The following is a 25716-nucleotide window of genomic DNA, read 5'->3' on the forward strand; positions in this document are numbered from 1 at the left end:
TGTTTACACAAGAAACTGAAAAAAATCAGTACTGTTTGTAGAAACCAAATGTGTAATTGTATCAAAATGTATACCACCTATTTACATAGGACATAGCTTACACTGTGCAGAAACTGAGTTACAATTTTTATGAGTGTGTCAATGACTGAAAATTTATAACTGTTAAATAAGTTATTGTGATTGAAAATAAATTAAATCATACAAATAACAAATCAAAAAGGGTAAAAGAAAAGAGTAAATTGACTTAACTGGCTTCTGGCCTGAAGCTATGAGAGGGTGGAGACTTACCACTGACATCATACTGAATTTTACACACACAGTTAAACTCTCTGTAAGTGCCAGAAGTACTCTCACAATACACTCTCTTTATGTAGCTAACCATTCACAAAAATGATTGCAAACATCCAAAATAATGTTAAAATAAAATTAGGGACCTTTAGAGATTTGGAAGATGAAGTTTAATCAGACTGTTAGAAATGTAAGTATTCTAATGTATCAGACTTTTATGATTAACAGCAGAGCAGGAACTGAGAACCAACTTACTGCTCTCTCCAAAAAGAATGATCAGTCTAAACACACTGTATTCAGTATTAGTTTACTCTAACACATATTAGTAAAGCAGAAACTGAAAATCAACTTACTGTTCTCCAAGAATAGCATTCTAAACACTGTGTACAGTATTAACTTACTCTTACACATTAATAAAGCAGGAGCTGAGAATAAATTTCTACTCTCCAAGAATAATAATCAGTCTGAAAATACAAATTTATAAATTTGTATTCAAAGTTCAAACAAAAGTATATTTCAATTGAACACTTTCCTTGTTTTTTAATAATATAACTCCTCCTCTGTTACTGAGACCTGTGCCAATAAAAGGTTTGTGCTCTGAAATTCATCATATAAATACTGAGAAAGAATATAATATTGGAAAAGTTTGATATTCAGAGCCTGCCTGTCACCGAGATACATTTTATATTTTTATGTATGAGGCCTAAATACTTATATATTTTATTTATTATTGTTTGAGAATTCAATTATTTTTCTAGAAATTCTTCATTCCCAGAACAGTTTATTTCAATTTTGATTTTCATTGATGCATTACATATGAAATTAATAGTTCTGTTAATTTAGATGTCGCATGAGACTTTTGAAGTATAATCATGTTGGAATTCCAGCTATGTTCGTTTTTTTGTTTTTGTTTATTATTTTTTCTCAGAAGGTTGCATTCCCTCCCCATTCCGATCAAACAGTGCCATAGATGTGGCAGCTGCAAAACGAGCAAAGGCTCGAGCCTATGGCATGTCAACTCATCTTGTCCGGGGCTCAGGGGCTTCACTTCGTAAGTTTATGTTATGTTGTTTGTTTTTCTTTTTTGCTTTCTTTACCCCATGACTAAAAGCATGAGTTATTGTATATAACGTTTTATCTTTGTTGAAATTGGTGATATGAAATCTTATTTTGTAATGTGTTAGTTGATATAAATTCTGTGTTATGTTTTTAGTTAATTGTTTGCAGTTGTATTATTAAGGATAGATAGAATTTGAAAAGCCAGTGTATTCCATAAGTGTTTTGCATTTGTTATGTGTACAATTTAAAATGCCTGCTGAAAATGGAAAGTAGCTACTTTCTTAAGGAACACTAGTTTATAAAAATTAATGATGATTTTTATATAGCACATTACTCTAGGTGTGTTCAAACTTTAATTTCAGGTACATTTGTTTAAATCATGTTAATTGAAACTTGATTTACTTATTACATGTGTGGTAATTGGATGGAAATGGAAATTTATTGATTCAAGCATATTGCAGTGGCACACTGTTGTGTTGTTTCCTCATAAAACATAACTTTTAACCATTTTGCCCCAGGTATCCTTCACTCAGCATGATAGAAAGTTTTAGTGTCTTATATTCAAGATTTTCTTAAACTGCTTTTGTTTGTTATAACAATTAGTGTAGCTAATAATCCACATTTTAACGTTTTTGCTATGGGCTCAGTATATCATACATGAGCTTGTCTATATATTTGCACCCATTAAGTATATGCATCATAACTTTTGATACAGTATGTGTATCTCCACAAAGTTTGGTAAGCTTTATAAAAAAATATTTTTTACTTAAGATTTGTTTACAAAAATAGTCAGAGTGCAAAGTTACTTCATGTTATGATTAAAAAATATTCTTTGTCCAAAAAAAATCCAAAATATTATTTGTGTAATCAATAAAACCTCCTAAATATATTTCAAACATTTGTCTTCAGTAAGACTATATTTTGTTACTTTCTGTGCTTTAACTATGTGGGGTCTGTCACTTGATCAATCTTGAATATGCCTTAAAAATTAAGAAATAAGTATAGATGTTTTTTTGTACTATAATGATTACATATTATAACATGAAAACATAAATGTTTAATTTAAGTAACTTGAGTCTCATAACAGTATATGTATATTTATTATTTTTTATTATACTGACCTTCCAGTCATGCCTTGCTAAAATTATGTAACTTGCATTGGCATGGTGTATGTGCACTCGTGTTACTGTCTCCAATAATATAAAAACTGACCTGTAGTCTTTTCTGTTGTGGCTATGTTGTAGTGGACTAGTATTTTGTAATATGTAGTCACAGTTCAATTATTATACATTATATAGATGTATACAGAGTATTACTATTTAGAAGTAAATTAATAAACTTATTTTTCTTAAGATGTAGGACAATAAATTGAGAAGTAAAGCAAACAATTATCTCTTCTTGCTATGATCTTTGTACTTGGTTGCTGCTAGATATAGGTTGCTAAGCCTTTCAAAATTTTGTGGGTGCAGGATGTCAAACTTTTTTTTTAGTTTTTAATATACACTTGAATAAGTTATAAATCATAAATAACTACACTGATACCATAGAATTCTACTATAATTTATTAAGCTTAGTAACTAAGATGTATTTAGATTTTAAAAACTTCAAGCAGGCTAAAGACACAACCTACCTCATTAAAATGGCTGAGAAAACCACTCTGGGGACATTCTAAGCTGTTGATTGGTTATTCACATATCATATATTGAAGGAAGTGTATGTGTAAGGGAGTTTCCAAAAATGAAATGTGTTGAACAGGATTACTGTGTTTGATTTAGTACATAAGCCATATCTTGGCAGAATAAAAATATGAAGTTCTTATTTTATATTCTAGCTTGATAATATTAGTAATTTGAGTTCCTAATTTGTACAAAACTATAGACCTAGTATTGTGACATCACAAACATCTAATTTTAAACAGTGCCTCATTAAACATACCACATGACTGACTAAAATCTGTACTTGGATGTGTTATTTTAATATTTATTTTTAAAATAAATTAACTCATAATATTAAAGTTCAAATTATAATATGCAAACTTATTGACATAAAATAGTAGTTCAATAAAATTTTGAATGCAAATCAACAAATGAGATGACATGGCCTTTGACTCATAACCTGTTGTGAAATGGTTAATAGTATACAAGTTTTAAGTACCTAATTCTACAAGACAATAATAAAATACTGAATTTTCCCCAGTTTGATACTTTGTGACATTATTTTCTCTAGGGATCTTGTCTTTATTTTATCTACCATTTCTTTGAAAGGTACAAGATTAAATGTAAATTAATTTCTATAGAGTTATCATTTTGCAGATGTACCATAATTTTTATAGCCTTCAATTCTGTTTGGTTACAGAGCTCTTGAATAAAAAATTGGAGCCCTCCTGTCACACATCCTCTCTTTCAAAATTTGTTAAAAAATTATCTTTACATTTAATTATACATTACCTACAACAATAGAAAGAGTTTTTTGTCTATCAAATGATGAATTGTATAACATTGTATTCTGAAGAGAGAGTGAATTTCATTGGGAGTACAAGCAAACAAATATGAGAAACTTAATGACTATCTTGGATGAACTTATTAGCTCTTGTCACATAGTTTGAAAGCAGAAAACAATGTTGAGTTGGAGGAAGATGTGTACTTTTTGCAATTTATTAGTTTATGTTTTTGGTACATTATTTAATTAAATAAAAATTGTTTAGTGCATTACTACCAAGAGACAAAAAGTAGGTTTAAATGTCCTCGACAATCAACAGCAAGTAAAAAGAAGATTAAGAACTTTCTTTCTTGTGTTTCATGTTTTATTCTTTATTTATTAATATAAAACTAACAAAAGTATAAAACTAGGTATCTTTATAGGTTAGTTCAGGTTAGATTAGGTAAAATGTATGATTGTATAATTAAAATGTTTCATGAGATATGCATGTGTGAGCAGCTCAGAGTAGCTTGTGGGTAATATAATTTAACAATGTAGCATGAGCTGCATGTGCCCAGATTTATTTACAACTTATAATGTTGTGGATAATAGTTAGACACAGTTGAAAGGGCAATAATGTAATAACATTTAAAAACAAATATATGTTTATACTGTTACAAGCTTAAAGCTACTTAGGATATAAACAAATGTGGTTTCATGTTACCATTTGAAGTAATTTTAGAAAGAGAAAATAGGGTGATTTAGATTTATTTTGATTTTTGTGGTGGTTACAAGGTCAATCAAATTGACTGATTCTGTTTTACGAAAAGATATAGAAAACAACAGATAAACTGTAAGATTTTGCTGTAAAAAACGTTTGAATTCTATTTAGGAGGTTTTAGGGATTACATAAAGGAAATTTGAAATAAGGGAAAGTATTTTAATCCTTTTATGAAAATTACTTTGCACAAAGAGTATTCAAATGCTTCACTAAAAAAATATGAATTTTTGTATGTGAAAGACTTGTAATGTTAACTGAAAGACTGACAAATTTTGTGAAGATGTACATTCTTTATTGATAGTTAGAAGGTTTAAATCTATAAAGACCTTAAATGAGTAAAAAGAGATCACTGGGTCAGTGAAATTGACCAAGCCACCATGTTGAAAGAGTTTATATCTATATTAGTCTTATAAATTTGAGCACTTATTAGTTTGGGTTAAGTATAGCAAAACATTGTTATTATAATTTTATTTTAAGAGTTAATTGTTGACTCTACTTGCAATTTATTGTTTCTTCTGTCAAACTTGAATTCTAGATTTGGTTTACAAGACATGTAATGTATGCAATTCCTGTTTAGAAGACTAGCTAGAGCTTTGTTCTTAGGACACCTGTAAAGTTAGTTTTAGTTTTCTTTCCATTACACTTTATCGTTGATTGTTTGCGGCTGATATGAGATCAGTTTCCAAAACACTGACTAACATTAAAAGCTTCACAATTGTATAAATATAGAATATTACTGAACAAAGCAAAGAAAATTATATGCTAACTTAGAGAGTTATGACTTGTTAAATGTAGTTTTATAACGATAGCTTGAGCACTGAATTTTGTCTTCTTAATTAAGTAAATTAACAACTTGGATTTTTTAAAATAATTTATCATGATGTAAGTTTTAATACAAGTTTGTTTATACTTGTATGTGATTTTTTTAAGAAATGTCAAACTAAACAAAAGCTATATATATATTTCATTGACTGAATTTGGAGATTTAAAGGTGCACCTTTATTGTAAAGTATGTGTGTGTGAATTTTGGTTTTTGCTGGAAGTTATTTTATATTGCTTTTTAATTAAGATATAAAGTGTCCATAACACATTTTTTAAATATTGAAATGAATCATGCTTTACCATTTTTTTGTTGTAATAATTGGTATTGTGTAGGCTAAATAAACAATATCTTGAATAAAGAAGGTTAAGTTATCTAATTATTATTAAACACTACACAATTATTTAAATCTTTTAATTGCTGCAATAGTGATAAAGATTAATGTAATTGTGGGAAACAGTCATACTTTCAAAGTGGAAGAGTTCTAGTTTGTAAATGTGTGAGTGATACGTTTAATTCTTAGACATACCTTTTAATTTGATTGGAATATAAAATATATAAATATAAAAATAGTTTCCCAGTGTGTGAGCTATACTCTACATCAGCTTTAAGTGATGTTATAATGCAGCATTTATTGAAAATTTATGTAAAATCATAAATTTATTTTTCCCCTGGTGATACAGTGGGTCTACAGATTGACAATGATTAATTTATTTTTGAAGTTTATATGTAGCAGTTTTGTTTTCATTTTGAAGTCAAAGATTTTCCTCAAGCACTAAAATTATAAGTTAAAACCAAGGAAATCAAAATTAATGCCACCTGACTGACATTTTGACACTTGTACATACCTAAATGGTGGTTATTACAATATTGTAAATGCACATACAAAATATTTTTCTGTTACTGAATATAGAATGTTTTTAAACAGTGATATCAATTAAACATTAAAAGATTAAATTCCTATGAGAGAATTGAACTTAGGAGAATGTAAAAAAAAGTATTCAAGTTATAAAAGCTCATGTTTGAGAAAAACCCAAAACTGATTAGATATGGGGAATAGTAAGACTACAATATATTTGAAGCCAAAATTAAACTATCTGATGTAATTATTTCATTAAACTAAAATATATAAATAATAAAGTGGAATTTAAAATTTAATGAAAATAAAAATTTAAGTAAATTTAAATGTACTAATTTGAATTTTAGATTGCATGTTTTATGCATGTGTGTATGTGTTGAGGGAGACAAAGATCATTGGGAGAATTTCTAAGGTATTTAAATGCAAAGCAGTTTGGGTTAAAATTTTGAAAAATAAATTGCATTCATTTATTGCTATAAAAACAGTAGAAAAACGTTTGCACTAAAAATGTATTTTTAAATGTACAGTGATTTCCAAATAGGTATTTTTTGTCTGTTACTGGTGTTCTTACTGACTATAAATGAAGAATTTCTTCCAAAATTATTTAAAATTCCATTTATAATTTGTTTTTAACACATTTTTTAATACAACAGAAACAAAAGCAAAAGTAATGAAACCTATTTATAACACTTCTAATATTGGACTCATGTGAGCAGTCATTTTATGTGAGCACTGTGTGTTTTAAAGGGCAAAGAAAAATGCACTTTTCTTTCTAGCTTTTAAAACAAAAAGACACAATTTGAAAAGGAATATTAACAATTTCATTAGGTTTATTAATACCTATTATTGATCAATTATCTCCTATTAATTTATGTTGAATGGATTTCATCATATTCACAGATCTCAAAAGTATCATGAGCTACGTCTGTTCACTAATAAGCATCTTGAATAGAACTGTTGTTGTAACAACACTTTTATGACATTATTTAACCTTCACTCAAAATATGATTACACAATTAGTAGAAAAATTATAAATAATATATGGATTTGATAAAATTTAAACATACTTCTCTAGTAAAAGTTATTATTGAACATTAAACTTGTACACAAAACATTCTCATTAGAGATGAAATGATACCTACCCCCCAACCTCTTATATGATGGATATTTACTAAGATTAATGTGGTATCTTCTAACTGTTTTTAAATTGAAAGCAAGAATATATAGGCATTAAATAAGGTAAGAATTGGAAAAAGTTTGACTTGTATTTATCCTGTAGCTGGAAGTATGGAAAATTTTCATTAATACAATTAAGCTGAGCAAGTTTTATATACATTTAGTAGGAACCTGTTAAACATGTTTTTGCTAAAATTATAAAAACTTGCTTATATTTTGGTTAATAGCAAGGCGTGACTCTCGTCGAGATAACACCCTTGCTGCCCTTACCTCGCCAGAGAGATTAGGTCGCTCTAAAGCTAAAGGAGCATCTCAGTCTCAGCGTAAGTACTTTACTTAGTAATGTCTTCAATAGGAAATGTCTGGGGAGATTTAAACTGGAATTATTTTGAAATTAATTGAATAAAAGGAGATTAATAAAGGTAATTAGCTATGAATATCTCAAACTTTCAATATTAACAGGTAATGTTTTTCAGTACTATGGAATAGAGACCAGGTTAACAAGTTAAAATATTGTCATAACCAACAATCAAATTTTAGTCTACTAAAAATAATATTACTGACTGAAACATTTAGTGAAAATGTAAAGTCATGGTTATTGTTTTTCAGCACCATAAGAAAGCACACCCTTATCAGTGGTGATATTTGATTATGTAATATTTGTGTATTGTATAAATTAATTATAAGAACAGGCGTGCAACTGAAAACATTAGATTATTGTACAAAACATTCTATAATATAAAAGAAGACAAACTGTATATTTTAATAATTTATATTCAAACTACTTCAGATGTTTTAATAAATATATGTGTTGAATAAAATTGAGTGACAATTTATTTTTAAACATACAATATAAGTCATAAGTTAAAATATACACAGTTTCTTTAATAATAAAAAAATTGTCAATTGTTTTTTCTGAAATTTTCAACACAGTCGTGTTATTTCATAGATGAGTTTAAGAATTATTGTTTAGAATTGATATTAATAATTTGTAGAGAAATTATTGGTAAGTAGAAGCTAGTAAGAAAACATGCATTAGGGTAAAGAGTTTTTAAAGTAATGACAAATAGTTTTAACAATTATCTGTATGTTAAGCCTTTCAGTTGTTACTGTATTTATATTTGAAAAACTTAAACAATAAGCAATAGAACTTCTGTTATCAAATTTTATTGTCAAAGATTTATATAATCCAAACACTGTTGTTGTGACGTTATCCAGCAAGTAGCCGTTCTGGGTCTCCTTCATCAAGGCTCAGTTACAATACATATCAAGAAGTTGGTTCCTCTGGCCGAGTAAGAAGGAAGTCTGGAATTCCCATGGCAACAGGAACAAGTAGAGAGACAAGTCCAACTAGATCACTTCATGGAGGTACTAATTTAATGCTGTTTAACTACATTTTGCAAGTGTCAACCCAATATCTTCAGTATGCATGTCAGTCTTTTTACAGAGTTACATTAAACTACTTCACTATCAATGTGTGTCAGTAAACATAGAATCCAAATGTAGCTTAAAATTCAAATTATAATATAAGTTTTAGTTTTTGAATTTGAAAAATAAATATGTCAATTATTGTTAGTCTTTACTTCTTCATATCACATATTTCTTTGCTCAGAATTGCCCATTTTGAACTTTTATTTCTAATGCTATATTGTCTTCCGAGCTTGGACCAAATTAAGCACTAATAGTATAGACATTTCTAAACCATATTATAAACTTATAAGAGTTTAATCTTCTGCTTTACTGAGATATACACAAGAAGTTTAAACACACATTCTGCACATCTCTTTAACATGTTGTCTTTCAAAACACAATGTTCACAACACTTGTAATTCATATGGTATGAATAGTTGTTAGACACAGTTCAATGGGCAATAAAATTTAAGTACAAATTGATGTATACTGTTACAAACTTTAAACTATTTAGGATAAACAATTGTGGTTTACTGGTACATTCTGCAGTCATTCCAGAAGGAAAAAGGAGAGACTTAGAATTATTTTGTACTTGTTTTATGATGATTACAAGGTCAGTCAAATCAACCACCTTCATATAGAGTTAGGGTGAAGAAAATAACTGATAAAATAAAGTTCTTGCCTGAGAGAAAACATTTGATATTTATTTAGGGGTTATGCAAGTGATATTTGACAATTTTCAAATGATAAAAGTATTTTTAATCTTATCATGAAAATTACTTTGTACTTGCAAAGGGAAACAACATGAAGTGTAAATTTAAAATCTCTAAGCCTTTAGACAAAGGAAAACGTTGAGTCCAGGATCCTTCATTTTGGGACCCTAGTGAAAACCCTGTTTGCACTTGAAGCAGTTGATACTTTAACTCTCTATAATCACATAAAAGTTTTTATGAGAATACTTTGTTACAGATCCTGACTTTTTGGCTACAAATTATTTTTAATATTTATTGGAAACTTGTCAAATTTTATGAAGACACATTAACTATTTTCAGAGTTATGTATACCTTCATGGTGATTATGTAAAATACAGCAGCTTGTTGCACTGGGGCTTATTAAAGCTTCTTCACTTTAATATGATGGTAGGGTACTTGATCAGTTGGGTCATAACAAGTAGTTCTGAAACTGTTATTGATCTGTATATTTCCTCACATTTCTCAACTTAAAAATCCTTAATTGTATGTGTAGCATCGTGTAAGGTAGAATATAAATGACTGAAAAGTATAACAACCAATGTATTTCAAAGTTCGTTCTCTGGTTGTAACCTCAACATTACTTTACTCTTGAATACAACGTGTTTTGATTTAATGGGTTGGAGCAACCCATTCTATATGGGTTTTACATATTTTTTTCAGTGTGAATTCAGTACTGTAGTAGTTAGCAGAATATTTTCAACATTTATAAAGAACATACACATAAACTTTCTTAATTTTAAATATGATCATAATGTTAATTAATGAAGATTATTCACCCAGAGACTGTCAATCAGTACCTTACATTGCAAAAGTAATCTTGATTTAATTTATAATCAATAAGGGCACGAACGAAGGCTAAGTGGAAGCTATAGGTCACGTCCATTTCTTGGAGCAGGAGAAAGACATCATCCAACTACAATCATAAGTAAGTATAATATAATTTAAAGCATTTAAAACATAAATTGATCTTTGAAAAGTGGTTTAATAAAAAAAAAAAAAAACGGCTATTCTTTAACGAGTCAAAATGTTTAGATTTTATTGATATTTATTAGCTAGTAACAGAAATGTGTGATAACTTAAGACATTTCTGATGTCAAATAGTTTTCTTTGTGAGGACTGTCAGGATTAGTAATACAATGTTGGAGCTGTAGAATGAACATAAAAAGTTTATATGTTGAGAATTATAAATGTGTTTTTCACTTTTTTTTTTATCAATCTAATATCTGTGATCTGTTATACTTGAGATTTGCTGAATAAATGGCTAGGTATGGTGGAATGGAATGTTTAACATGCTGGACTGTGAATCCAAGGATTTGCGATTCATGACTCACTGCCACAAAATTACATTACATATTTTGGAGATGTGAGTGCATCATAAGAATGACTGACTGTCAAATTCCACTGTTTATTTGGAGTAGTCTAAGAATTTGTGTTGGGTACTGTTGACTAGTACCACCTTCCATCTAGCCTATCAGTACAAAATCAAGAAAAGCTAGTGCAAATATCTTAAACAAATGCTGAATAAAGTTTACATCATCATGGTGCTGTAAATATGTGTGCTGCACAATTTTTTAGTTAGAACTTTGTGGTGTAAAATAAAATAGACTTCATATTGTTGTAAATTTCTTTGCTGTGTATGTTTTTCATTCATAACCTGGTATAGCAAGTGTATATATAATACTTGATGTGTTAGATGCTGAGTGTTTTCTGGATACATTCTCATCACAGTCAAAAGATTTTACATAAAGACAGAACTATTGGCCACAGGTATTAAAAACGAATGAGATGTACAACATATTAAGTAATTTGAAATGGCAATTTATATTTGGGCCTGTATGCACTGCTTTGTTGCTGCCAGCATTTTGAAAAAATTACATGTAGTTGACTGTATAAAAGAAGCTATAGAGTTTAATTATCTGAGTATTAATTTAATATTTCATTTTATAGTAACCAATATTTTTGGTTTTATTTGATATATACACTAAAAGTTGTTGATTTTTGAAAGTTTATAATTTCAATATATGTATTTTTAATTTTTCAGTTATAATGTCAGCTAATTCATGTTTGCTAAAGTTAGCACAAAATATAAAACATATATTTAAAATAGTTTATTTATGATGATTTTGTAATTTAATACTAAAAACATTTTTTGATAGTAGTATTAAACTTATAATTAAATGATAAACTGGCTGAATTTCCTCTTCAGAAGTTCTATTGGAATATTTCATTACTTATATCTGTACATTTATTTTCAGTTAAGACTATTTCTGTATAAGAATATGAATTTTTCATTTGTAGTACTTCAAAGAACTTTTTACAAAAAATTGTTTATAATACTTCATAAAATCTTTCAGCACTAAACTATTGTACAAGAAATGTGGAGTTTTTCAAATTGGTGTTATATGTGGTAACTTTTTAAATTAATAATTTGTTCCTGTTAGTTATTATATCAAAAATTGTAACAAATTGTAAAATATCCAATACGTGTTTAGATCAGTAATACATTTGGTTTAACAGGTAAGTTTTTACCAGTGTTATATATTACTGTTCATGAAACTTGGTGGCTATTTTCAGAAGGTTAAAATCACTATTTATGTTTCTCCCATGTTATTACATTAACCAAGTATAGGTATTCTGTGTATAAGCACTTTGTATTTCTAGTAAATGAATTTTATTATTGTTGAAGCATAAACAAGTTACTAGTTTAAAACATTTATTTCTCTTGTTATAGCTTCAGCACCAGTTATGGCAGAAAAAATTCTCCAACAAAGTAAAGAAGCAGAATCTGCAATGGCTGATGCCTTGGTTAGTGATGGAATCAACTTTGATCCATACATTGTAAGTCAGTTTATTTGATTTCATGAACATATATGTTAACTGTAAACTTCAGTGTGTGTGTGTGTGTGTGTGTGTGTGTTCCTGCTTTAATTTAAATAAATCCATAATTGCTTTCAGATGCCTTTTACCCAAATCTTTCTAAATGAGTAATTAGTTAGACAATGTTTTGTTTTTACCTCTGGCTGATGTTTCATCCCACAGTGACTCACCAATAGGTCTGAGAACTTTTAATGCTAAAAAATAGGTTTCAATACCCATGGTGAGTAGAAACTTGTCTAGCTTTATGCCTAACAAAAAAAAAAAACTTTAATTTTTCCTTATTTTATTCCACAGTGTTAAGTTTCTTTCCAAACAAGAATTATGATCTCAATAACACTTTAGTTTTCTATCAAGTACATGTTATAGAAAGTTAAGACATTTTAGTAAACACTGATTACAGGTGTTTTATCTTTAAACTTTTTGTGACCACGTTTCTAATTTAGTCATGTTTTCAATATTAAACTTGTACTCTTAAGACACAGTACCTATTTTCCACCATTATAAAGGGTGGATTAGAATCATTGTCTTCTCAAAGGGATACATTAAAGGTGATTGTCACTAGAATATATTTGTAATCAGTGTATAAGTGTACTTTGTATTACTGTCTCCTGAATAAGCTACTTTAAAAGGTAATTTGAAGGACAATTATCTCCAAAACTGATTTGTTGTTAGTTTATTGGTATACTTTATTATTTTCTCCTAAAAAGGGAAATTCAAGATGATTCTCACCAGAGTGTATTTGCAATCAAAAGTTATCTTAAAAATGATAAAAGTGAAACCAATTATATAGAAATTATATATTCTTATAAAAGCTGCTAAACAGAAAGAAAATTATGCACACGGTTACTGTTGAATTTATACAATGTAGTTTTAACAGTATGAGGAACAACTTATTGTTCCAGCATATTTCAACAATCCCTTTTTGTAAAGATTTTAGTTGTTCACTTTTAAATATTTAAAAAAAACTTTCATATTGATATGTATATATAAAAGAAAGAATTTGATTAGAGTATTTGTTTTATGTTTAAATTTAACACTGAGTTTCAAAAATGACATTTAAGGCAAGGAATCTAAAGAAAATTGTAATACAAATTTTGTCTTGACTGTGGGTTGTTTCTTATATCTTTAAAAGAATCCACACTGCCAGTCTTAGACTCTCTACAGCATACAAGTTGAGTTGCCTGGATATATCTTGCTGTATTGTATCTCCAAAACACCTGCCTCTCCAGAGTACATGTGTAAACACAAATTTGCATTGTATTCTACATGTTACAAATGTTGGTTTGGATGTGACAAGATAGATGTGACCAGTAACTGAAGATAAACCCTAAAAGCATCAAAGAGACAAAGTTTACCATCTCACCTATGATCTTGCAGTACTGTAGTAGTAAAGCCCTTAAGGAATAAACATGAATAACACATCATATATTAACTTTTAAATTTTAAATCTACTTGCATGGGCATTCTTCATGACAAGTGTGGATTACTTCCAACTGTACTGTGTTTGGTCATCTTGAACTTTCTGCTTGGACAGGACTGGCTACTGCCGCTGGCGTCAATAGCAAGTGAAGGCATTTCATACTTCCTAAGAGAAATTTGAGATAATAGAGTATTACAAACCATTGTTGGTCTGAAGAAAATCTTGACCATTTGGTTTACTGCTGCTCACATGCAACCCACCACTCAGTCCTTAGGCTTTCTAAATTTAGTCCATTCTCACCCATAAAGCAAATTTGTCAGATTTTCTCCACCTTACTTGGAAATTCATTGTTAAATATTTCCACAAAGTGAGACATTTGAATAATGAATCAGCTTATTATTTACTGCATTATTATAAAAACAATTTTTACCCTATGGTTTTCTTATATTTGGGTTAAATTCATTCACATTTCGCAGCCAAGACTAATATTTTATGTGTAGGTCAGTCATTTATATAACCTTATAACTTTTTTTTTAATTTTATATACAAAAAGGAGTACAATTCGTTCTCTAAAATAACTTGCACATGTTAATCCTCTCACTCTGGGGTATCTTCTGCTGCACATGACACATCGTTTTAGTTTTGCATTAAAAATTGTTTGTTATACCAGTTTGTATAACTTAAAATCTTAGCTAATAACCCATATTTTAATGTCATAAGTTTCAAATTTTTTATTTTATAAGGAAATATTTAAAAAATCCTGAATTTCGCTTAGTGTTACTCAGCGTAACACTTTGCTCTAGATATCTTCTCATCTCTATTTTATCCACACATTCCCAAAAAAAACTATGAAATTAAACATAAGTTGCTTACTGCAAAGTAATCATTGCTCAAATAAACCATATTTTTTATAACTTCAAACTTTTTGTTTACAATGCTATCAAACAGAAAATCTTACTCCTTCTACACTCACCTGTCATATCCTCTATCTCATGATATGTAAATAGAGGATTATACATTATCTCTAACTAATAGAAAGTCAATGTTTTCATCTATCAAATGACATTGTGTTCTGAACACTGAATAGTCAATTTCACTTCTAATTCAAATTTATAAGCTCTGAAAATTAAAATATACTGTGTCTATATATACAAACCATCAAACCTGTTCCTGCTTTGACATTATTTTGATAATATCTTATTGAGATGTTTATTATCAAGTAATAATCAAAACAAAGCAACAAACATCTTATTCACACAGTAAAGTTGCATTAGTAGTAATATAAAGATGTATCATGCATATGTTATATCTAACTTGAAGAAAGGGTGTACATGTAGCTGTAAATTTGAGTTTATGACTGGCATTTGACTTTACATTTGCCTTCTGGAGTGGTTGTTGAAATACCAAAAGTGTTTTATAATTAATCTATTACTGTACTTGTTGTAGGCAAATGCTAAAACAGGAAACTTAGTAATAGCTACTGAGCATTGTAATTTATATATAAATATTTATTAAAATTTTATGAGTTCATCTAATGACTGTGAGTTAAAGAGAGAGAGAGAGAGTGGATTGAAATAATCCAAAAGCTATATTTTGCTGAGTGAAGTGTAGATTATGCCTAATAAATAATATTTATATAAGCTGAAGTTAAAATTGTTTCTTTGTTTAACTGAAACTAGACCATTTTTTGTTTTCTCGCACTTTCAGCCGTGGGAGCATTATAATGTGACGGTCAATCCCACTGGTGGATGGTGATGACTAGCTGCCTTCTCTCTAATCTTACGCTGAAAAATTAGGGATTGCTAGTGCAAATAGCTCTCAAGTAGCTTTGTGCAAAATTCAAAACAAACAAAACAAATCAAAACCAAATAATTCAAAATGAACCTCTCAAACAACAGAACTCATTACAAAACTTATAGTGCTTATTACTATTTTCAGTATATGAAAGCATCTGTTAAAAGGTAATAGAATTAGTGTTAGTGTCTTTATGCATTATGAAATTGCATCTCTAATGCCCTAACAAGTTTATATAAAGAAGAAGAGATGTAAAATTTTAAACATTTTTCATTATTAAAGCTCAGACTTCTGATAGAACTTTTTTCCCTTCTTCCTCTGACAGAAGTTTTCCTCTAGGAGAAGATTCAGTCCATTTGATGACCAATCAGATGAAAGTGAAACTTCTAGTGTATGTTCGGACCGATCTTTCAGCTCCTATGGAGGACGTCACATAGATGTGAGTTATTTAACATTAGAAGCAAACATTCTATTGAGAGAGTGATTATTACTGATTGTTTATAAAAGTTACAAACTTTTTCATTACAAGTATGTGGTGGTTTGTAATAGTATGACTAAAACTGTGAAAACAAAAGGTACATTTTGAAGGTTCCCAAAATATAAAGTAATGTTGTTAAAAACGGATACTATATAAAAGAATTAAGCTGCAAGCTCTATGTAAAAACACATAATACTTCTTGAGCAGGAAACAGGGTTGTGTACATTGAATCAAATAAAGCAAAATTACTTTACTGAGTTAATTTACTGAGATTTGTTTTATTAAAAACTTTATTTGAAATAAAATTAAACTTAAGTGTTTCTTGCTATCTAGCTTACTTTTGTGCTCTAATCACATGAATTTTGATAAGTTGATTTAAAGAATCCATTTTGACAGGATGTGCCAGAAATAATCCATAACTTAGGGTCCATCCATTGGTCAGAAAGAAAGGAAGGTCTTATAGGATTATGTGCCCTTCTGCGCTCTTCACGTATGCTCAGCCTTGAAGAACTTAAACGTGTCACTGATATCTTTACTAAGATGTTCATGGATCCTCATACTAAGGTATACTTCATGAGTTTTTTCACTATAGTAGGTATAAATATTATGTTAAACTATATTAATATTGAACCCCATTTCATGCCAGTGTATATTACATTTGAATGGAATATAAGAGTATCTTATAACTAATTTATTTAGTACTAATCTTTAGCTAAGGGCAAGTAAAAGTACTGGATTATTTGAAAAGAAACTGAATTTGTATTTTTTTTTCAAACTTGGTTATATATGTTTTAAAATAAAAACAAGTTGTGAATGATCTTGGTCACATAAAAGAACAATAGCGTTATGTCAGTTAGCCAGTAGTTGTTATAGCAGCTGTCTCATAAACAAGCTTAAAATGTTCTTTAAAGGTAGAAGTTGAAAATGTATCAGTTACTAGTAGTTCTAGGGGGGAAACTATAGATTTGTCATCATTAAAGACGATTTAGATCTTCTGATAGAGTTTGGAAAGTTTATTATTTGATCTATATAAGTTTTTCTGGCTATGAGCAGGAAATAGCTAAGTATTAACAAAACTAAATAAAAATCATAATTTTGTATATAAGTAGTTTTGCCTGTCACATCATTATGTTGTTCTAGCAACATGTAGGTTCATGTGATTTATTCATTTGTAGTCCAATGTGACTCTCACTTGTGTATTAGCATTTTATAAATTGATTCTTTTCCATTACATTGTGCAGATAATATTTTGTATAGTGTGGTTCAGTTACAAACAAACCTGCTTCATGGTATGATATAATTCATTTTTATCATGAACTATCATGTATAGATAGCCTTATGTGGTTTGATTTATTTATGCTCTACACTTTATCATTATTTCACATTGTTGTGTCAACAATGTTTTAGAAGTGTAGATAAGGTAAGTATTTGCCTTAAATGGACTGGTCTTTTCTCCATCTGGGATAGGATTACATTTCTTGAGGTCAAAGTACTCCATAACATTCTAATCTTCTCATTCAGGTCACACAGCTGTGATATCTAACACCTTTTATGTTATCAGGCTGTTTTCTTTCTTTCTTTCTGTTTTCTTTTTTTCTTAATGTTTTCTTTTTTTCTTAATAAAGGTGATTCTTTTCCATTAAGTTGTGCACATAATCTTTCCATTTTTATTTCCTTCCTGGCTTTAGAATGTTATTAGTTATATGTCAGGTGATGACCAACCTTTGTGTGTTAAAGAATCGTTGTGTTATTATTAGTGTTGAAATATGGCTTAATGTTTCTATTAACAACATTAATTCAGAAAATATTAATATAGAACTAAATTTTAAAATATTTATTTACATTTTAATTTGTCAAATTAATATATAATTTGATGCTGATAAAATCCACAAGGCTTGTATCGCATCTTTTAGATGACCAGGAATTTAATTAGTGGATTTTAGTTTGATTGGTATAATTTTGTTAACAATAAATATTTTAATGTTACTTATTTTCATCACAGGTGTTTACTCTTTTTCTCGATGCTCTGAATGAATTAATTCATGTCCACCAGATGGACCTCCATGGCTGGTTGTATGTTCTTTTAACACGTCTTTTTGTCAAGTCTGGTACAGACACTGTGACTTCTGTCCAAACCAAGATAAAAAAAACTCTGGATTTAATTAGGTTAGCACTATTTTATTTTATACTTTCAATGTTACATAGTATCAAATGATTTGATTATACTTGTATTAAAGCAATTTGCCAAGGGGTAAGAACATTTTTGGCTGAGATTCTATTGGCATGTAGGAGTTACTGTAAAAGATATAGGACAGGTGTGTGCAAAAAGTATTTGAAAGACAAGAAAGAGTGAATATAGAAAACAAATTCATTAACAAATGTTTGAAATTTTAAAATAAATACAACAAATGTTTTTATTCTTATTTGCACTTTTATCTCTGCTTAATGACAGTGCATTTTATTCCTGTTTTCAGTACATGTTTATTTATTGTTTCACATGAAAATGTCTAATATTTGTCTAGAGTGCAGTTTCTTTAACTTCTATTTCTGTTGGCAAGACAAAATTTAGTTACACTGTTAAGAACTTTTGAATTTCCCTTTGAGCAAACAGACATAATAAGATTAGGTGCAAACATTATTAGTTATGGACCATTGTTTTTCTTTATTTTCTAGCTCTGAATCACTACCATTGTCACTCTTTAACTACCTATGTCATTTTTTAATAACTTCATTATCAATAGGCCCCAGTTAATATCATCAGTACCACACACTGAACTACTCTAACTCCATCAGTTCTGAAAACTCTCAGATATACATCTGTTTTTGACATTTTAAGGTTCCATCATCAATATTATCAGTCCTGACGTCAACACTGCTATCAACTGTCGATTCCACCCTGAACACTTCTCTGTTGTGGGTATCACAAGATTATCTTATGCATGCTTCAAAAAGAGATGTGACTACAATTGTTTCTTTTAGTAGATCTCTGCCTATTTTGATGTGACTACAATTGTTTCTTTTAGTAGATCTCTGCCTATTTTGATGTGACTACAATTATTTCTTTTAGTAGATCTCTGCCTATTTTTAAAACTTTTTCTTTCAGTTCTACAAGAATGTGTTCAGTTTGGAGTTGGTTATAACTTTAGTTTGAATTATTTCTTGATCCTGCTGTTTTGTGTGGTGGGAAAATACCAATTGTACATTTTATTAGTGTTTAGGTAGGCATGGGCTGAGGCAATGTGCACAGACAGTGAAATTGTACTTACCTTCTCATCTTGAAGTTTACAGATTTTAGTTGCTCTTCAAGTGCACTGATAGTTATCCATGTTTATTTATGTCTGCACATGACCAGTAACCTTTGTAGTTTGATTTTTCTCTTTACTGATTTGCCTCTGAGGATAGGTTTAAGTTTTTACTAATCATACTAGCTGCAGGGGTATGGTTTTTTTAGGAATTTGTTCTGCTTTACATTTGCATTGATAGGCAGATTTCTTCCAGTCTTCAAGGGATATTCCTGTCTTATCCATGTTAAAAATGTCTGATCTTGTATTCCTTACAGGATATTGATAGTTTACTTTTCTTGTCTCAGACTACGCTGCTGTGAACATCTCTTATTATTCAAGGTCTTCAGAACAATGAGGTTATTAAAAATTTGAGTAAACAGCTACTTAAGGCCTTAAAGTCTGATACCCTAAGTTCTCTTGAATTTGAGTCCAACCTAGAGATTGTTTTCCTATTTTAACATTTTTATAGCATTAACATATTTTTTCTAGTTAATAACTTGTTTTCAAGTTGAAGTCATCATCAAGCTATGTATATGCACAGTGTAGAATATAGTTACTGGCCTTTGTTGAAGTTTGAACAAAGAATAAATAAGGATCAAGGTTCCTTGTTTGCAGAAATTATTTTTACTAGATAATCTTGTAAAAGTACCATAAGAGCCTCCAGTGATGAACTGGCAGATATTGCAAATGCTTATCATTACTGCTTATATTGTAGGGTACAAATACTGACAGAATGTAAACATACCTGCCAGACTATTGTTAGTACAATTAAGCTGTGTGAACAAACAACCACTTCTGAGGAATCTGAGGGTCACGTAGAATCTAGTTCTTGAAATATTTGTCAAACCTTACATGATCTCTTAAAGCTTAGCTATCAATTACAAAATTAAGTTAGAAAGTGATTATTAATTAAATTAAATTATCATATAGGCAGTTGCATATTAACATCAAGTCGCTACATTACCTAAGCACTCACCCAATCTTAAAACTTTAATAACCATTGCATATCTGACTAGTAAATATTTCTGTTATGTATTCATAGTCTGAACTTGTATACAGTTTTCATGAAAATCACATGTCCACTTAACAGAAACATCTTGACTCAGTTACAGAAGTTTAGTGGTCAAGTGCAAGGGGTGGCTGGTCAAGAGAAGTAAAATATAGGAAAAAATGATTAGAAGTATAACGATTGGCTTTGTAAGGGTAGGGACCATTGATAAGAAGTGACCGTAAGTGGAGATTAGACTGTATTATTATTATTATTTAACAAGTAACCACATTTACACTTTGGGCTCAACCACTTTTCGCATTGATAATATCCTGACATATCATATTGTAGACTCGGACTTTACAAGATATCATAAGCAATTGTTTCACCTTTTTCACAAATTGGTAGTGGTTTTCAGCTGGTTTGGAAATGTAGGTGAATGATTATAGAGGCAAATGTCGCTTGAAAGTTCATCCTTCCTGCGAGTGCTTATTTGTATACAGATCTTGTAAAGGTGTTGCCCTCCTTCTCCCCCCTGCCCCTCCCAAAAAAAAGAGTAGTGTCACTAGGTCTGTCCATATTGATCAACACTGTATAGAGTTAGGATAGAGAAAATAACAGATGGAATATAAACTGTTACTGAGAAAAATATTTTAAATTTATTTTGGAAATTATAGAGATTATACAAATTAAATTTGAAATTTTTCAAGATGAAGAAAAATATGTTTTAATCTCAAGATGAAAATCACTTTGTCCTTAGAGCAGTCAATACTTTGACCCAATATATTTAGGAAGAAATTTAAATTTTGTAAATATGCACACAATGTATTAGAAGTTTTAGTATGGAGATCACAGTCTTTCTTTGTGGGATATATTCCAATTTGATTGCCACTGTTGATGGACTTTGGTAACCACTGTCTTTGAACATCCATTCAAAACAACTGGTCTGTAATAATAAAGTCCTTTCTTATTGATATTTGTCTATTTTCATTTTAAAATCAGTATATTTGTTCTAGCTATGATAGATAACTATGTCTAGTTTCAGTGTACCTTCTGCATTTAAAAGGCACATACAGTTATCTATTTCACACATCAGTTGACTGATTTATTGAAATAAATGGTAGATTTGAAAAATGCCCTCCACCAATTTCACTTAAACAGTGAGCAAGATTTATAAAAACTGTTTCATTTTTTCAGAATCAAATGTGATACATGACATTGTTTATTTAACTCCTGATAATTCAGCACAATTTCCCCAGACTTGTATGATGAAAATATGAGTGTATGTAGAATGTTCATTTTTAGTGTTCTGTACTTTCTGAGGATTCATGTTCTTCAGCAGATGCTGTTTTTTGTTACTGACTCTTTCTACAGTGTTCAGTAGAATTTCACTACACCAATTAGATGTTTTATGTTGATAATGAATATAAATGACACTTTTAGGTATGTCTGTTGATGTGTATTTTTATTCATATACTTATGTGTATGAGGAATTTAGATGTAATTACTTGTATGTGAAATTTTATAAGCAAATATCAATTCAAAAATGATTTATTTCTGAAAACAGGTTAAAATGGATCTAAAGGGTTCAGTTTCTCCATACATTGTTTCAAATTATGATGAGGTTTTAGATCTTTTATCAAAGTTTTTAAGACTAAACTTACCACTTTTTTTCTTTCTTCTAACCACATAAGAAGCAGGATTATTAGCTTGCTGCAAAATCAGAGATTAAATCATTAAATCTTGAGTGTTATTTGTTCATTGAGGTTAAGGTGACCACAAAAAACAGCATTCAATATCTTGAAAAAACTCGTGTATTTTTGTATGATCAAGTATGTTCTCTTATTTTATATGTTGAACTTGTGTTTCTACACTTGTTTTAGACTTTAATAACATTTAACACTTTTATGTTTTATTTCTTATACTTTCCTACCAAAACACATAACCTTCTTTACTGTAGACACCATGTTTGTCTGTAGAATGATCTCAGATCATGTGATCACTTATTATTGAAATATTTTTGTTATAACAGCTTTAATATGATTATTAATAACTATAATGTGTTAAAGAAACAATTTTTTTTTAATTATTATGTTCATTTTATACTTAAATGGCTACTTTGTTCAAATATACTATTATTCAGAATCAGTGTAAAGAAACCCATGCAGTTTATTGATATTAGTTTTAAGTAGACAGTAGTGTGATCTGTAATTATTAGCAGATAGTCAGAAATGTGTTTCTTTTAAAAGGGATTCATTTCCAAGTGATGATCTATTCCATATTATCATCCGGTTTTTAAATGACCCCACCCAAACACCCAATAATAAGGTAAGATTGTACTACTTTAATATTTCAAGCATATTAAAATTTCAGTAAATCAAAAGAAAGTGTTGACACTGAATAATAAGTGAAGTTAGTGGAAGACTACTTTTGAACACTTGATTACCTACATACAAATTTATAACTAACTGTATTATTCTCAAAAACCTTGGGCGACTACAAACTTATTAATTCACTAATGTTAATAGTCATAGGTTAATTCAAGAAAATAATAATTAACATATCTGGTGTTAAAATAATTAAATAAATATTTTGTGGCATAAATAAAATTTAGCTTAACACTTGTGTGTTTTATTTCTTATACTTTCCTACCAAAACATTACCTTCTTTACTGTAGACACCATTATGTACACTGTAATAATTGTCAAGTAATATTTGTTGACATAAAACAGCATCTCAAGAACTATTATGTTTATTCTATCCCATGGGCTCATTGACACTAAATATACAATGTATTTAGTGTGTAATTATATACAGACATTTGCTTTTGCTTTTATTTAGAACCTTTAATTAATATAAAAATGATTGAAGTTTAACTTTGCAAGCAATGAAATTTTATATTAAATATACTTTTTGTTTATAAAAAAAAAGACATTGGCTGCTGTATTTTTATCTAATTTTTTTAGTTAATTTGGTTGATTCGTATATATGTATGTATATGTACACACACAGAAAATTAGAAGCAATATAATTACTATTATCAGCTTGCTAGGCTAAGTTATAGTTGACACAATTTGTCTATTAGTTAAACCAATGATGCTTAACTTCATGAAGATTGAACAATGTATTGAACAAGTGCAATATAGCCAGCAACAAATTGCATTCATTGAATTTATGTATAGAAAATTAATACTCAAAAGATCAAACAAAATCAAAAGGAAAGACTGCATTAAAACCAACAGATTCAAACTGTCTTTAGTTTGATTTTGTTAGCACTTGTTCTTGTTAATTAGAATATCATTTATAAGAGGTTTAACTTTTTAACCCAGTCTTTCCTTTTGATTGTTTTGTTTAACTGTTTGAGTATTAATTTTTGCTAGACAAATACACACATGTGGATAATCATTAAGGATAGTTTTTGATGTGCCAAAAAAAGGCTGAACTGTATTTACTTGTTTTTGTATCATGATTTTGATGAATTTAGGAAGTGTGTGTTTTAAAAGATGTAATGTTTAGACATGTTCTTCATAAGATAATTCCTCTACTTAATATTTGGCAGGTGAAGATGACTGTTCTACATTTTTTACATTCCATACTGAGAATAATGGATCCCAATGAGTTTTCCAGTTCCAGTCATGAAACCAAACAAGCCATCACTAAAATCATCTCTTGGACAGCTGACCCTAAGAACAATGACTTGAGAAAAGTATGTATACACATAATCACATATATTTAATGTTATTATTGGAATAAGAGATTTTTTATTAAAGCTACTGCATGAAACTGTGCAGAATATTGTGACTACATGCTGTCTGAATGTCAGTTAATAAGATACTAACACTGGGTTTTGGTAGCACCAAACTATTTTGTATGACTAATAATGGTAAACATTGCATCATTCATATGATTAATATTTTTTGACATTTCATTTAAGATATTATATTAACATTGTACACTGTGCTGCTATATTTACTTTTATTTTTTGTGTGCAAGTTATATGCCTAGTTACAGTATTGTGTAAAAAAAACACACAGCTAATGTTGCAAAATAAAATTACTTTGTGATGAGTCATTCATTAATTATAGAAATTGTACTTTTCTGTGCTACTTTAAAACCCTGTTACACTTGCAGTGTTTTCTGTTTGTTTGCTTACCTCTATTCAGTGTTTTAATAATAAAATATTTAATAAATTTCTTGAATGGCAAAGAAATTTTAAATGAATGGACATAGGCTGCTAAATATGGTGGATACCAGCAACAAAATAACGTGATTGATTATTCACAAAATTTTAGACCTTTTTATGCATATGGGTAGTAAAATAACTAATAACCATTTTCTAATAAAAAATCATGTACATGTTAATTTTTCAAAGTTCTATACTACATTATAATTTCATTTTATCCAGACTAGAAGGATACACTTATACCCTTTTTCTTTTTTTGCTCCTATAGTAAAAACAGGAAACCAAATTGAACAAAGCTATATATAGATAATTTTTGTGTCATTTTATGTTTTCTTACATACAACAGCTGACATATGAAAGTTTACAAATTATGGCCATATTCATATGTCCTGTGATGGCTCAGTAGTGAGTGTGAGGGTTTATAAATCTAAAACCATAGTTTCTATACATACAGTAGAGAGATCATGGATAGCCCATTGTGTAACTTTGTGATTAACAACAATGAACAGATCATATACACGTATTTACTTTTTCCTTTTCTTCAGTATGCTCAAGATGTCATCATTGGTCTCTTTAATGTGAACTCTCCAGAATTTTCTATGTTGCTAAATCAACTACCAAAAAGCTACCAAGTGAGTGTGGTCAAACATTATGATGTTTAAAATTTAGTTTGTTTTTAGCTCTGAATTATTTTTAAATGTTGGTGACCAGACAGTTTCGCATCCAGTGTCAATTCCTGTTTGAAATCTTTGTTTAAAAAGTTAGTTTAATTCATAAATTTACCCTCTATACTTATCACTCGCACCCAATAAGAAATAACTTCAATTAAAAACGCCTATAAAATCGCAGGCAAAGAGATTTGGTAGTTTTGTTTTTTAATGTGATTGTAAAATTGTTAATAAAACATGAATATAAAGTATGGAAATTATTATTTTTATTAAAGTCAATATTTAAATCTAAATGTTGTGTATTAGATTAATAACACTGCTAGTATTTTTCTGCAAATGAGTCTAAAGCTATTGTTTTTTACTCTTGAAACTTTCATTTTAACAGATGAGCTTCAGAAATTCTGAAATTAGTGATATTTTTAACATTGGCCTTTTAATTAGAAATCCAACCAGATATTCAA

At 29.1% G+C, this 25716-nt stretch overlaps 1 protein-coding gene across 12 annotated transcripts in view; it reads left to right on the forward strand.

Annotated features, from left to right (window-relative positions):
- LOC143225113 (CLIP-associating protein 1-B-like) overlaps positions 1-25716 on the forward strand; it is a 183557-nt gene that overhangs the window by 130913 nt on the left and 26928 nt on the right. For 11 of the 12 annotated variants that reach the window (XM_076453911.1, XM_076453906.1, XM_076453909.1 and 8 more), the window contains 11 exons: positions 1217-1339; positions 7629-7724; positions 8620-8769; positions 10405-10488; positions 12295-12401; positions 15980-16093; positions 16529-16696; positions 18135-18298; positions 22654-22732; positions 23964-24110; positions 25133-25219. In XM_076453911.1, the coding sequence (XP_076310026.1) occupies positions 1217-1339; positions 7629-7724; positions 8620-8769; positions 10405-10488; positions 12295-12401; positions 15980-16093; positions 16529-16696; positions 18135-18298; positions 22654-22732; positions 23964-24110; positions 25133-25219 (1319 nt within the window). The remainder of the gene's footprint in view (positions 1-1216; positions 1340-7628; positions 7725-8619; positions 8770-10404; positions 10489-12294; positions 12402-15979; positions 16094-16528; positions 16697-18134; positions 18299-22653; positions 22733-23963; positions 24111-25132; positions 25220-25716) is intronic. The other variant, XM_076453907.1, reaches the window with a different exon arrangement.

Source organism: Tachypleus tridentatus, chromosome 9, assembly GCF_004210375.1.
Source record: "Tachypleus tridentatus isolate NWPU-2018 chromosome 9, ASM421037v1, whole genome shotgun sequence".
Lineage (NCBI taxonomy): Eukaryota > Metazoa > Arthropoda > Merostomata > Xiphosura > Limulidae > Tachypleus > Tachypleus tridentatus.